At 37.1% G+C, this 16,097-nt stretch overlaps 1 protein-coding gene across 1 annotated transcript in view; it reads right to left on the bottom strand.

Moving 5' to 3' along the window:
- LOC130911785 (copine-9) overlaps nucleotides 1-13,267 on the bottom strand; it is a 116,360-nt gene extending 103,093 nt beyond the window's left edge. Inside the window, exons 1-2 of the mRNA XM_057829311.1 lie at nucleotides 13,169-13,267; nucleotides 10,517-10,557 (exon numbers count right to left, since the gene is read on the bottom strand). Of these exons, the coding sequence (XP_057685294.1) occupies nucleotides 10,517-10,557; nucleotides 13,169-13,245 (118 nt within the window). The 5' untranslated portion in view covers nucleotides 13,246-13,267. The remainder of the gene's footprint in view (nucleotides 1-10,516; nucleotides 10,558-13,168) is intronic.
- Between the last annotated feature and the right edge of the window lie 2,830 nt (nucleotides 13,268-16,097).

Here is a 16,097-nt window from a genome sequence, read left to right as displayed (position 1 = left end):
GGTACTGTTACAAGCACACAAAAGTTGAATATGATTCAATTACAGCCATGACCTGTGTTCATCACACGTGACAAGCAGTTTTATCCACTTGTGATGTAAAACATGAACTGGCATTAACATTTAAAAGCCAACTAGCTGTAATGGTCATTTCGATGAGGCTGCAGATGGACTCAACAAGGGAAAATGTCTTGTGTATGTTAGACAACCTAAAGGGTAAATGTATATAACTGTATATAACAGAGCAGCTCTGAAATTAAATAGGTTGTTGCTTCTTCTAGCTTCCTCTGCTTCCATTTATTGATGCATGGCTTAGTGTCAGAACCGTAGAAGGGGGAAAAAAATCACTCTTTACTGGCAACTGTGGCAAGTTTCCTTGATCTTGACTGCAGATGGAAGAACGAAAATTGATCACATAGTTACTCCTCCATGTGTTGGCAAACACATGCAGGCATCAAGTAATTTGGTGGCGGACAAACACAAACTGTAATTTAATTTACACGATGACCATGTAAGACTGCACAACATCTCCAAGGACAAACACTTTAGTCATCTGTAGATTAGATGAAAAGATAAGCACTTCATAGTCTTTCTTTTGGCATCTTGGCATTCTGTTTTGCAAAACGGCACTGCTTAAAATGACTTCAAAAGAGGATAACAGCTTTCCATTTACCAATACACTCAGACTGAATCATTCACTTAGTGTTTAACAAATAGAAAATATACGATAATAATAATGATTTTAGCGGTGCAGATGGACAAACGCGGTAGTGTTTTGCCTTAAGGAAGACTGCATTTCCCATAAGGACCAGCGCACAGTATCGTAAAATTCTGATCTCCCAGTCGCCTGCAATTGGATTGAACGACATTTCTGTTTTCAGGGGCTGTGTGAGGAATGAAAGGTGATGAGGTAAGGAATCCAGTTGTGGCTCAACAATATCATATGACAATGTTGAAAATAAACGTTTGGTTTTGTACCGTATTCCATTACCACGCCCCCATGACCACCCCCCCCCCCCCCCCCACCACCACCACCACCTGAACTCGTCAGCGACTGACTCGCCAGCAAAAATACACTGAAAGGATGTGGCTTTGACATGTTGCTCAATTAGTACCAAGGGGCCCATAGTGTGTTATGAAAATATCCCTCACATACTCCTACCAGCCTGAACCGTTGATTCAGGGCAGGGTGGAGCCATGCGTTAATGACGTTCAAGTTAATTTCTTACCCTACTATCCAAATTTTGTGGCAGAAATTGAAACTCATCAGACCAGGCAACGTTTTTATGATCTTCTATTGTTCAATTTTGGTCAGCCTATGTAAACTGTAGCCTAGGTTTACTGTCCATAGTTGACAGAAGTGGCACCTGGTGTGGTCTGCTGCTTTAGCCATTCTGGTTCTCAAGGTTCGATGTGTTGTGTCTTCAGAGATGTTCTCCTGTATACCTTAGTTGTAAGTGGTTATGTGAGTTACTTCTTGCCTTTCAACCAGCTAAAACCAGTCTTGTCATCCTCCTCTGACCTCTGCCATCAACAAGGCATTTTTGCTCACAGAACTACCGCTCACTAGATGTTTTGCAAAGGCTAAGTCACCATTGTTACTTGTCCAGGATCAACTTGGCCTGCATTTTATCAACCGATTATGTTGCCTGGTATGCCAGACTCACCGCTGTTCCAGCGAGTGAGTCTGGTGACCGTCCGGCGGATCAAATTCCCAGGGCGGAGCAAGCCACAGCAAACAGACAGCGGAGTGGACCAATCAGCGACGGGCAGCCGTGACGTTGTTAAAGCGACAAGTAACTAGCGTGAGTGGAGAATGGAGAAGTTTATTCAACATGGCTAGCGCGAGCCATGTTGACTGTTGTCAATGACTTGTGTCGATGTGTTTTTGGTAATTCAAAACTGATTTTACCGCGGATTGGAACATATTCTCGGCTCTACCGTTCGCCATCTGTGTTGTTGTAGAGACGACTTTCGGCGCGCAAGAGTGACGGTACTTGTTAAGAACACGTCACGCAAATAAACGAATCTGATTGGACGGTTGATTTTGTGCTTGCTCGAGAGGCCTTTAATGGGCTGGGTCCCAGACTATTCTCACAGTGTTTGAAAAATACAGGGAGAATAGTCTGGCGGTGCCAGGCAACCGATTATGACCAATATTTATGGACTCAATTCCTTATACTGGTTTTCTGCAATACCCCTGGTGAGAACATCTATCAACATTCAATTAAATGTACAACATGCACAGTCAATCGGTTTGGTAATGAAGTACTGAAGAGGAGTCTATCATGTTGCAAACTTGACAAGCAAGCATCAAGTGTCTTGTGTTGAAAACATCTGGGTTAAGAGTTATGGTGCAAGCCATGAGTCATGTTTTCCAATTCTGATAAAACTGCTGCTCTTCACTCACTGTCACTTTCATGACATCTAAACCATCTGGCCCACACTATTCTGACTGTGCCTACCACAATAGTATCCGGCTTGGCAAGATGACTTTGTGAAATTGCAGCATGTATTCTCGCGAGTCCATCTGCCTCACAATGCTAGCATCTGAATGCCCTGGGAGAGACAAAATAGTGATTCAATCCTGCATCAAAATGAGACTGACTTTCTGTAGCTGGATTACTAGGTACTATGAAGTATCATCTCATATAGAGTGCCATCAAAGTGCAGAAACCTTTGAATGCCGGCTCTGATGTTCCCTTTGGTGTGTGTGCGCGTGTGCACGTGTGTGTTTCACCCCCACCCCTTTTATGCTACTGTACTGACTGAGGTATATTGAAGTACAGTTGAGTGTGTTATCATCTCTTCCCCTTTTAGCCTGTGTCACATTATTCACTGTAAAAAATACATCTCAGATCTTTGGTGTAGCATTCTGCATATTACACTGTTATGGAGGCTTATGACCAATTATACAAGCAGAAGGTCTGGTAATTGAGTTGAGGTTTGGGTCATTGAGTTTGTGGGATTGGAATAGACCTTGCCAAATGACTTGAGATGTTTGGCAGAATATGAATGTGCCTTGAGAATCACAACATAAATGAACATAATAATTCACATTTCCAGTTGATATGTTTAAATGGCATGCAAGGAAGGTACAGAAGTTCTGGTGATTAAAAGCAAGAAAGTATAGTACGGGAGGTGATATTTGTTAATTGATGCAATAAGTGAACACATTGAATGTTGATTAGGGTGAAAAAAATTCATTTAGCCAGCTGAAAGTTACAATTTGAAAATGTGAGCGGCAACAGGAATTATGAAAGTTTTCCATTTGTGTAGGATCCTTGACAGTATTTAATATTTCTAACTATTATAACTTTATATTTTTCAATTAGTACAAAATTGTGGAATAAACAGCTGTGGAGGGCATGCAGTCAACAGACCTTTCTGAATAATAACTCTGGGTTGTATGGAGAAATGATAAATATCTGATAATCGTTCACAAAAGCACTGCTTGTTGTTAAAACATAAAAATGGATAGTGGTTTTAAAAAATAATGTTTGTATCGTAGTATGCCCCCACCCCTTCAAATATTTTACTTAACTAAAATGATTAAAATGTCCTTTTCACATTAGCATTTCATGTCAGTCATGGGTGTTGTTGTTATTATCTAGACTTTTTCTTAAACAATTCCTTATAAACAACACCTGTACAGTACAATTCCACTGAACTCCGCATGGTAAAAGTATGTCAATTTACTGTTAGTAATATATACTGTAAATATTGTGCATGTTGTGCAAGCTGGTAGTGTTCAAAATGTAGGTCACTACAGATCTCCATATTTTCAAAGTTTAGGAGTCAAATGATGAAGTGCTAGTTTCAAACTTCGTATCTCACTGACCCATTTACTAATTGACGCTGATTAGTTCTGAATGATATGAATGAGCAGAAAAATCTAACTCTATATTTAGCATTATACACAATCAGTGGTCCACAGGGATTACTTGTATTCCTGATTATGAGTGTGTGATTTAATTAAACCATTATATCACGTCAATCTTCTCTCTCCTGTACGGCGCCCACTCTGTTAATTATGTCTATCCTGTCACCTAAATTGCAGTCATGTTCGTGCCAAGGCATTTACTCTTATTCATAATTCTTGCCAAATAAACACCAGATGAGGCCAATGCAGTGTGGGTATGAATGTAAATGTAGTGGTTGAGTACGAAAATAGAGGAGGAATAAAATTGTGTGGAACCTGTCATCCAATTATGATCTGTTGATGGAACATCTCACAATCAGGTTATTGCATTCTGTCATTAGAGCAAGTAATCAGTCGAGTAAATTTATCCAGATGACGTTGATACAACCTACTTTTCTCGTATTGACACAAGAATAAAGAGAAAGCATGGGATACTATGGGTTAGTTAGGAGTTGATGTTACTGTTATGATATACCAAAATAAATTTGGTGCTTCTGTTTATGAGTGTTCGACAGATGCAAGTGTTGCCAGAGCATATTTTCTTTTTTTTTAATCTGATAATTCAATCATTGTTGGTGTTACTAAGACACACTCCAACAATAATTATTCAATGCTGCCAAGGCTGTTGGAGCCCACTGTTACTGCATTCCCTTGAAGTTGGTGAGCATCTTGTGATTCAGAAGGATTTTTTAAAAATATACAAGCCAGCTTTGATTGCAGTGGCTCACTTGCTGGAAATGTTTTTTTTTTTTTTTTTTTTTTTTTTTTTTTAATCAAGGTGCAATTATGCTGTAGGCTAAATGAGGAAAATGAAATAGGGTTCATGCTGACTTCTTTTTTCTCTTGAAATATGAGGATTTTTACAATAGTTGTAACTGAGTATTATTGCCTGTGGCTTTATGTAAAATTCGGTATGGGAAACAGAATTCCTTGCCGGCTTCCTGTGCCACTCAGGAAACATATTAAACTGATTTCACAAGCAGCTCTAGTGGGATTTAATACATAATGTTTTGTATTAGCGTTTCAAATTCTTCCAAAGTCTGATTATCACTTGCTCTTTTAAACATGTAATTGCATTGGCTTTCTTCTTGTAGTCCGGCTTCTTCAATGGAGCAGAAAGACTTGGTAATTTACCAAAATGAAGTAAAAATTAAAGTTCTATGCATCTTGGTTAATCTATTGTTTATGTACAGTACTACCTGGGATGAAAGTGGCTAGAATTTATTGCAGGAACACCCTGACATAAAGTTCGCCAAGGAGACAAATTTTTTAGTTTTATTTATTTGTCTTTATTTATTTTAGTTATTTACAAATCTCCTACAACCACATTAATGCAGACAAAAATATTTTTAGTGCAGTTATACCTATAACACATACACACACACACACACACACACAAAATGGTTTTACATATACTACTGCATTACACATACTGTCACAAGCCATACACGACAATCTGATTTTCATTCAAAATTTGTATTTTTTCAATGATTTGCTAAATAACAGTTAGCAAAAACAGTAGGGACCCCAGCCTCCATCTCCTATTTTTTTTCCCCCATCATTTTCTCACATCTATATGAGAAAACCTCAATTCTAACTGTACATTACTGTACATTAAAACTGAAGATATGTATTTGTTTTAATGAATATAAAATATAAAATTAATAAGGAGCATAACGTGAATGATGTAAAATAAGTCCAAAGTGCACATTGACATGGAAGATGTTCTGAGCCACCCCATTACAGAAAATTAAAATAAAAAAATAAAATAAATAAGCCTCTTCAACGCTTTTCTTTCGCTTAAAGATCTGAATTTTCTGTTGTTTCCCTTTTTTCTCATATTAATTCAACAGGCTTATTATACTTCTAGAAATCGTGCATTTGAACCAATCAGAGATAACTATCTATGCTGGTCACATGTCAGTATATTAGCCAATTGAATGGACAACTGAGTCCAGCTGTGCACATCGACGCGACTCGTCAGACTCAGATAACTGCTGCAGCTGGGAAGAGCTCCGTGCCGTCCGTGGAATAAATAAATAATAAATATCAGTGGAAACGGCCAAAAGTATTGGCACCCCTGCAATTCTGTCAGATAATGCTCAATTTCTCCCAGAAAATGACTGCAATTACAAATGCGTTCATAGTAATATCTTCATTTATTTTCCTTGCAATGAAAAACACAAAAGAGAATGGGAAAAAAAAAATCATAATCATTTTACACAAAACTCCAAAAATGGGCCGGACAAAAGTATTGGCACCCTTTGACAAATCATGTGATGCTTTTCTAATTTGTGTATTTAATAGCACCTGTTACTTACCTGTGGCACGTAACAGGTGGTGGCAATAACTAAATCACACTTGCAGCCAGTTAAAATGGATTAAATTTGACTCAACCTCTGTCCTGTGTCCTTGTGTGTACCACATTGAGCATGGAGAAAAGAAAGAAGACCAAAGACCTGTCTGACAACTTGAGAAGCAAAATTGTGAGGAAGCATGGGCAATCTCAAGGCTACAAGTCCATCTCCAAAGACCTGAATGTTCCTGTGTCTATCGTGTGCAGTGTCATCAATAAGTGTAAAGCCCATGGTACTGTGGCAAACCTCTCTAGATGTGGATGCAAAAGAACTATTGACGAGAGATTTTAACGAAAGAACCTCCACTAACATCCAAACAAGTTTAAGCTGTCCTGCTGTCCAAGAGTACAACAGTGTCAACCCGTACTATCCGTCTGCATCTGAATGAAAATCTAGAGTCTATGGTAGGATACCCAGGCAGACCCCACTTCTGTCCCACAGACATAAAAACAAGACAGAGACATAAAAAAGCCAGGCTGGAGTGTGCCAAAACTTACCTGAGAAAGCTAAAAACTGTTTGGAAGAATGTTCTCTGGTCAGATGAGACAAAAGTAGAGCTTTTTGGGAAAAGGCATCAACATATAGTTTACAGGGAAAAAATGAGGCCTTCAAAGAAAAGAACACGGTCCCCACAGTCAAACATGGCGGTGGTTCCCTGATGTTTTGGGGTTGCTTTGCTGCCTCTGGCACTGGACTGCTTGACTGTGTGCATGGCATTATGAAGTCTGAAGACTACCAACAAATTATGCAGCATAATGTAGGGCTCTGCGTGAGAAAGCATGGTCACCTTCAGAGGTCATGGGTCTTCAAGCAGGACTATGACCTAAACAACCTTCAAAAAGCACTAGAAAATGGTTTGAGGAAAAGCACTGGAGACTTCTGGAGTGGCCAGCAATGAGTCCAGACGTGAATCCCATAGAATACCTGTGGAACAATCTGAAAATGGCAGTTTGGAGAAAGCACCCTTCAAATCTCAGAGACCTGGAGCCGTTGACCAAAGAAGAATAGTCTAAAATTCCAGCAGAGCGTTGTAAGAATCTCACTGATGGATACCAAAGCAGTTGTTCGCAGTTATTTTGTCTAAAGGCTGTGCTACCAAGTACAGTATTAGGCTGAGGGTGCCAATACTTTTGTCGGGCCCATTTTTTTGATTTTTGTGTAAAAAGATTATGATTTTTTTTTTCCATTCTCTTTTGTGTTTTTTCATTGCATGCAAAATAAATGAAGATATTACTACCAAAGCATTTGTAATTGCAATCATTTCATGGGAGATACTGAGCATTATCTGACAGAATTGCAGGGGTGCCAATACTTTTGGCCAGCAGTGTAGAACAGAATGTTTGTCTAGACAGGTGCTATACAGTGGCGTGGCTCAGTGGTAGAGTAGTTGTCCCCCAAACCAGAGGTTGTAGGTTCGATTCTCCACCCTGATGAACTCGTCTAAGTGTCCTTGAGCAAGATACTGAACCCCACGTTGCTCCTGGTGCTGCGTCACCAGTAGGTAGATGTTGAGATAGTGTAAAGCGCTTTGAGCGCCTTGAAAGGTGGAAAAGCGCTATATAAGTATAACACCATTTACCATTTACAGTAACATTGCTGTTTGATACAATTACAAAAGTATTGATATCCTAAATTCAGTAACACTATCATTAAAACTACCTTACATAGCATCTTTGCATTCCCTGTAATTTTCTTTGAAAAGCTCTTTGCCGCATTTTTTTTTTGTAAGCGAGAACAAATGTGTCCATTTTGCTTTCTGATTAAAACACTATTCTGGGCTGCCTTAATGCCATCACTTACTTTGATGATGTTTGGAGATCATTTTTACTTACTTACATTGGAGACTGAGCTGATAAAACAAAATTGCGCTTTGATACCGTAGTCACTTTGTTCCTTCAAATTATCTCTCATCTCATTTGAAATAACAGATTGTTGCACTGATTTTTTTTTTTTTTACTTTAAAATATGTCCAGTGGAGGCATTAACAACAACAACAAAAAAATTAACAAAAAGTTTTGATAACTTTGCTCTCCAAGCCTTCTTAAAATAACACTGTTCTCAAATAACACACTCTGAAACATAACCTTATAGTTTTTTGTTTTGATGAAACTAAGTCAAACCTGATGAAATGGGCATGAGTGGGTGAAAGTGATCAATGAAAGCAACAATAGCTTCAGTTCTTCATAACTTCAGGATCACTGTACATCGCTGACCATGAGAAACTGCTCTTGTTTTGGCTGGTGTGAACATGCTGCAATTTTACAATTACAAATCCCTTGGCACTCATGAAATATTTGCAATGGCTAGATGAAAGATAAACAAACCCCAGAGCACATGAGATACTGTATCACTGGATACACTGTCATTTCCGTAACATTTATTAATCCCATAATGGTTTATGATAACGTCAATCCCATAATCGTTTATGATAACGCCAAATCTCCAAACCGATGATATCCAAGTAATCTCAGTAAACTTTCAGAAATCTGAGATATAGTTGCCCTAGAAGAGACCATTATAGCCCAAATCATTGAGATCTTCAGTCCACTAAAAGGCAAAATACATTAAAGATCTGTGTTTCACTTTTCAGCGTAACTGCAAGTCCTACCAACACCCAAAGTTAACAAAAGAATTGCCACAAATGATTCCCTCAAAATCTGACACATGGAGCAATTTTGCAAAAGAAAAAAGAGTGGGCAAATAGCCTGCATGTATAATACTGAAGGACTGACCCCAAAAGATTTCGGAATCAAGTGACACAGAGAAAATATAATTCAAACAAAGGGGGAACATGCAAGCTCAGTGAGGTTTGCTATAGAGGTGGAGTTTTTAACGTATGATCTCTTAACTGTAACACCGATGTGTAAACCCAAATCCATTGTGTTGTCCCATTTCTTTTTTTTTTCTTTTCTTTTCCAATGTTACTGTAGAGTCCCAGTTCAATATCAGGCTAAAATGAGTGGATGGATCTTTTAAGACAAATAGGCTATGCAACAATGTCCTCGTGTTATAACTATAAATGTACTGTATGTAACTTTGGATGGCATACATTCTTGTAATAAGGAGAATAGTAAATTGCATCATTGCCATGGCAACCATGGGTAACCTACTTTAGTGATCTATAATATTTGTATCAGTCAGGAGATTCTCTAATGTTGTTGTACTGCTAACGTTAATACTGACATATTGAGAAATATGCAATACGTGTACCAACTTAATGAACATCATACCTTGAGAAATATTGAATTATGTTTTAAGCATATCTGCTCGGCGTTGCTCTTTTGCTTTTGAAAATTGTTTCCTGGGCTAACGAGGTCATGCAAAATAACTGGCCAAAAGGCTTTTAACCAGGCTTGCCAAGATGACCTTTGGTACACTGAATATTTATGCTTTTACACATGCATCTAATGGATGTCTGCAATTACTTAAGTTTAATTCAGTGAATTTGATATTAAAACCTTTTCAGGGAAGACACGAGATTGGAATGCCTATTCACATCTATTCTGAAAGCCTGATTGAGTGATGCACGGTGGTGTAGCCACATTAATAGGTATCTTACAATTCTTGGCCTTCACATGCTCTTTATGTTTACATGTCCACTCACAAATGAAAGCTTAGGAGCACTACAGCATTGCAATCTGTCCTTTGACAAAATCATTTAACCATGATACTTTTTGCATGCTAGTCAAAGTGCAGGATCTGTAATTTAACTGTCACGCGATGGATCGATGGGTGTGTGAACATTTCTGAACTAAAATTACCTAAAGGTGCATTAAAACATATATATATGAGGAACATACTGCTACCATCCATAATATGGTCAAAATAGCGAAAGTTGCTTATGGTCTCCGGTGTCCTAATTAGTGGAAGGAGGGCCACAGGTTATTATCATTATTTTTTTTTCTAACGTAACCAGGGAACATGCACTTTCACACCAAGGTGTTTTACCCTGAACAATAGTATTCAAGTATGACATTCATTTGTCCTTTTTCTATTTTTTGAACCTGTCACTTTCGTTTGGCTCCACACATGCCAGTATCATAACCTTCATCCCTACAATTACGCTGTTATTCTCCCATAAGGTTTCACAATCCTCTGTAAGCACCATTTGTGCTCAGGTTCTTATTGTGTAATAAAAAAACAACAATTACATTTGTCATATTTTCACTTCCTTTTGCTGCTTGGACGTTAAGGACGTTCCGGTCTTATTTTTGTCAGGTATGAGAAAGACCATACATACCAGGATCAGATTTAGAGAATGTATCCACATCCAGAAGACTCCTGTAAAACAGCAAACAAAATATTACTTTTGACTTGCTTGTAATCCATTTATTGCATGAAAATAATCTATGTTTGGTTCATTAAGACACGTATCCTAAACATCTTACTTTTGCACACAACACAACAACACTGTAAAATATATACATATATTTTTAAAAAGCTGTTAATTTTACCGTTTAAAAAAATGGGGGAGGGGGTGTAAAATATACATAAAAATGTTATAGCGCTTCGGTAACCATTCATTTTACGGAATAATTTTTGTAGATTGAAAATCATGGCAGTAAAATTAAACGTTACTTTTTTACCCTGTAATTTACCTTTACTCATTGTCCCCCTCTCCAGTCAGGAGTTAAACCCACGCTATCATCTTGGCAGTCAAATGTGATCACTACTTAGCTACTGGAGACCAATGAAAGATGTGCTGTGCCTCTAGAAGGTTAGTAAAATGTGACTTACTGAGACCTTAAAAGAGTGTAGTGGCACGTGATGCTAGATGCTCAATAGTCAGCACACCTGACTACCACAGTGACTGTATGGGTTGAAAAAGCTAAAGACAGACTGGTTACACATACTGTATGTACTTTATAAATTAATTCATACAACAATTTGATGTTTAAAAAGAAAAAAACAAAACAAAACAAAAAAACAGTTCTATAGCATTGCCTGTAAATGATACTTGTTAATTTGACAACACTGATTGTTTTACAGTTTTTTTTTTTTTTTTTTTTCCCCCTTCCAATGAAGTTTGTTGCATTCAACAGCATTGCAGAAGCAGCCTACTGTAACCATGCTATCCTTCTGTACTCAGACATGGATATTTCCTTCTTAATGGATTATGGGAGGAAAAAGATGTATTAATATTTTTATTAAATAATAAATATTATTCTTTGCTTGTTTATATGTGAAACTGTCTAAAAAAGTTTAAAGTGTCCTTCACCTTAAGCCAGAATTGGCACTGAGCTAACAAATAAAGCATTACCATATTTCCTCACTTTTGATCATAGCATACTGTAATACTGAATTGAATATTCATCCTACTAGTTTTCAGTTTTCTGATTGCATCTTTTATGTTTTCTCCAATAAGCATGAATGGAGCATGTTTTCTGATTATTCAGATAATTCCACCATCATTTCTAGCATATTGGCCCGAATATAAGACGGCCCTGATTATAAGACGAACCCCTCTTTTTCAAGACTCAAGTTTGAAAAAATACTTCAATACATTCAAATCTTAATACCTGAACATTTAAATATGTAAACTAAAGTGCAATCACAGTCGTAAATGAATGGCTTCTGGTTTTTAAAATGTGAATAAACCAATCTGTTGTGATAAAACAACAAAATTGCAATAACTGCATTAACTATCAAAGTGTTGTCTAACTATAACTGTAGTCTTGAAACAAATCTGAATAAGGAAAAGCATTGCAATAAAATAATGCAAACTGGTTAAACTATAAAGAGTAGCTGAGATCTGTCATGACAGAACATCGCTTCAATGATATCTGGCGCCATCTAGTGTCGTGAATGGGGAGAGTAGCTGAGACATGATATGACAGAACATCACTTCAATGATATATGGCGCCATCTAGCGTCGTGAATGGGTATCATGTCTAGACCGCGAATATAAGACGACCCCCTCTTTTTCAGTGTTATTTCAATGCAAAAAACACCGTCTTATATTCGGCCCAATGATTTTCATGGTTATGATCACTGTGCAGGCAGATTAATATGCGGGTTCTGGAAATATTTGTGGTTTTGATCTATTTCAATGTTTTTGTTCAATTAGAAAAAATTCAGATCACTGAATTTGGCGGAATGGAAATTGGTCATCATTACACGTTACACTGTAGATCCAAATTTTGTCCAGGGTATATCCAAGGTATGAACAAAAGTTCAAAGCGTTTGTCCACTGAGATGTGTGACTATCTCAAGGGGGGCTGATCAGAGGAGGTAGTACACAAGCGCACCAGCCATTCATTATTCATTTTTCAGGAGTGAAGTGTAGAGACATTTAGCACATGGCAAGCTGACAGGCGCAACGAGGCTGACCGGGTTTTACAGCTCTCTCGGTCCGCCAGTAAGGTGTACATTCAGATGAGCCAAGATGACCCAAACACCAATCTTGGAGAAAATTCATTAGGGATATATATGTATTTTAGTTGCTCATGAACAAGATATTTTCGGGCATTGTGCTACCTTTTCTGTGCTGGATTACTCCTTTAAAAAAAAAAAAAAAAAAAAACTGGGAGAATTTATCAGTGAGTCTGTAATGAATGAATATTAATGCTGGACATCATGCAGGAGCAACATATATTATAGATCATCTTCAATAGCTCCTATGCAGTCATCTGCTGCTCAAATCAACAATTTCCCTGTGAGCAGGGAAATCAAAAGGTCACTGATTGTGGGGGTGCTGGAATAAAAAAAAATATACGCATTCAGGGGTCTGATAGGAACTTGTCATAGATAGATAGATAGATAGATAGATAGATAGATAGATAGATAGATAGATAGATGTAAACTTCAGTAGATAGTAGAAAATGTTGCAATTATGTCTTTTGTTAAGGCTAACAACATGAAAGCACCAATTTGCAGAAGAGTTTTATCTTACCGGCACGAGACGGTAACTTCTATTTTAGTTGCGGGGACTCTCGTGTTGAGTGGATCGAATTCCCCGATGGTTGCCATGATGTGGACAATGGAGGAGAGGCGACGCTAAGCATCCGACAAGAAAGACATCAATCTCACCATCTCAACATGCTGGTGACTGCCGCTGTTAAGTCCATTGTGGAGAATCTTCTTCTTCCCCGCCTGAGAGCCTATGGAGGACCCGAGAGAGGTGCACGCGCGGGGGTGAGAGAGAAAAAGAGAGCAAGCAGGAGAGAGAAAGCTTGAGATTGTGGGATAGGATGATGGGAGGGGGAGAGGAGAGAGATAGCCGACATCAACTTTATAGTACAATATTCATTCGTGGTGTACCTCTGAAGTGCATCTGGTGACAATCCAATGAAATCATTCAATCGTATGTTTGTGTTAGTGAGCGTGTTTGTAGAGCAAGAAAAACAAAGATCGGTCAAATTTGGACAAAAACATTGTCTTTTTTTTTTTTTTTTCTTTCTATGACCATAACCTTTTTTTTCAGTGTTTTCAAGAAAACATGACAAAATTATGTCTTTGGATTAGTCCAGCTCGCCCATAGACTGTAAAATCTACACTTATGATGAAATGTGTTAGCAATTTAGCCCAATCCTGTTACTGATACACTTCAAAAGCATATATTAAAATTGTTCTAAATAAATCCTTTAAAAAATAAATAAAGCAGGATGAATTTTAGTATGACTGTCAAAACAACTGTTTTTGCAGTTGACCACTTTTACATAGCAATTTGTGCATTTCTCAAAACAATTAGTAGGAGTGTGACACAAACAACAGAAGATAATGTATGAAAGATCAGAGAATTGTACAGAATCTTTGCATGGGTGTACCAATGCATTCGAAACGTGTTCAAAGAACTCAGAAAATACTTTTGCACAAAGCACAATGTTATGAAGATTGAACGAGTAGTTTTGAGAATTTCAATTCTGATCTGAGAAATCTACCAACGCAACTGAGAACAACTGTAAAAGCCTTTCTTAACCAATCTCGGTGAAGAAAAATGTTTTAGGTTATCTTGAGTTGTTGTTAAAAATGAATTACTGTTACTGTTAATACTGTTAATTATTTAAACTTTAAAGTACCAGTTTTTTTTTAGCGCACACTCAATAGTTTCCCTCTTCTAATAACTTGCATAGCGCTCGTACTGAGAAGAGAATGTGCATGCACATAACATCAGGTTAGTTGTTGCTAGCAAGTTAATATATTTCATAAATGCTGTGAACTTCAATTCATTATTATTAAATGAATAATTAAATAATAATAATTAAAATATATATCCAATAAAATAAAATAAATAGAAAAAACATGCTTTAGAGCTGTAAGTGCATAATTATAGCTTGCTTAAAATAAAATGTTTTCTGATTAGAATTTTCATCTTACTGAAACTACAAATCCACAAATTCATTTAAAATTAAGAATAGTGTAAAAAGCTTTAATTTTTGGCACATGAATTCTTATCTCTCTTCTATCTTCTGTCTCAGAAGAGTTCAGACATGGGGAACACTGCGGATTTGACAGGACATTCTAGTTATCTGAGTAGCACTCAGATATAACTAACATACAGTACATATAATACACTGTATCATAATACAGTATTTATAATAGTTACATGTGAAGGTTGAAAATGCAATTATCCTCATTTGACAAATGAATATAAAATACAGATACAATAGCTGCCATTGTGTTAAGTACAAAATAACCCCTACTTTTTGGAGCACCCTATAATATTTCCAAAGTTAGTTATGTACCTAAATAATTGGTACGTTCTCGCCACATTAATTTTTTTTTTTTTTTTTTTTTTTTTACCATTTTACATCAGAAAACACAAATACTGCAATGAATGAATTGAATGGGAAAACACACACGCACACACCTACACACATACTGTATATATATGATATTTAGGTCTTTGAAAATGTCAGCAACCCTATCTACAGTTTTATTAAAGGCGTTTAAATATGGCGTAGAGAGCAGGAGCGCCACCAACATTACTGTGATATTTTAAAATGTTAAACATATCTCCTTCCAAATTTAATGAGCTCTTCCCGTGGCCATGTTCCACCACTCTAGCTTGCAGCTTTTGTGTAATCACACTGAAAGACGTGCACTTAGGAGGCATACACTGTACCTCAAACAAACCCAGCATTAACACAAATCAATTTTTAATCGGCTCAGAATCAAATGGGTTCATCTCTGGCAGCGCAGCAAAGAAAAGTTATTCATTTTTGGTTTAATTGTGAGGTCTCTGAATTCAATTCAAATTCAATGTGGCATCACTATTACCTTAATCATGATTCTCAAAGAATTAAAAAAAGAAAAAAATACAAATCACATGCCTAAAATCCAAGCCCCTACATTACCTATTGTAAAAAGAAAAATAATTATTTTCGTAAGATAAAAGCCTTTAGAGCAGGGGTCCCCAAACTTTTTCCTGTGAGGGCCACATAACTTTTCCCTTCTCTGATGAGGGGCCGGGGTCAGTTTGTAACAAAAAGGTGTGATGATTGCAGGAGTGCCTAAATGTAAAAATGTATTGTTTTTCAGAAAGCCACAATCAAATAACCCTTTCTGGATTCTTCACGGAACAAAAGTAAATGAAATAAAAATACTAATGATATAATATAATATAATATAATAATAACACTATTAATTAAATACGTAGATAATAAAAAAATAAGACTATCTGGGTTCTTCACAGAAAAAAGTCAGGAAATAAATAACACTATTGGGAAGGGAAATTTTTGTTTTGTTTTGTTTTTTTTTTGTTCAGGGGGGCGGAACAAATGTGACCCCTGCTTGAGAAAGAGAGAGAGAGAGAGAGAGAGAGAGACATTTCCTTCCTGGTGTCTAAAAAATGAGATTGCATGATAAAGTTGATACCAATG

This window comes from Corythoichthys intestinalis, chromosome 2 (genome assembly GCF_030265065.1).
Source record: "Corythoichthys intestinalis isolate RoL2023-P3 chromosome 2, ASM3026506v1, whole genome shotgun sequence".
In the NCBI taxonomy this organism is placed as follows: domain Eukaryota; kingdom Metazoa; phylum Chordata; class Actinopteri; order Syngnathiformes; family Syngnathidae; genus Corythoichthys; species Corythoichthys intestinalis.
This window is presented reverse-complemented; position numbering and strand designations above follow the sequence as displayed.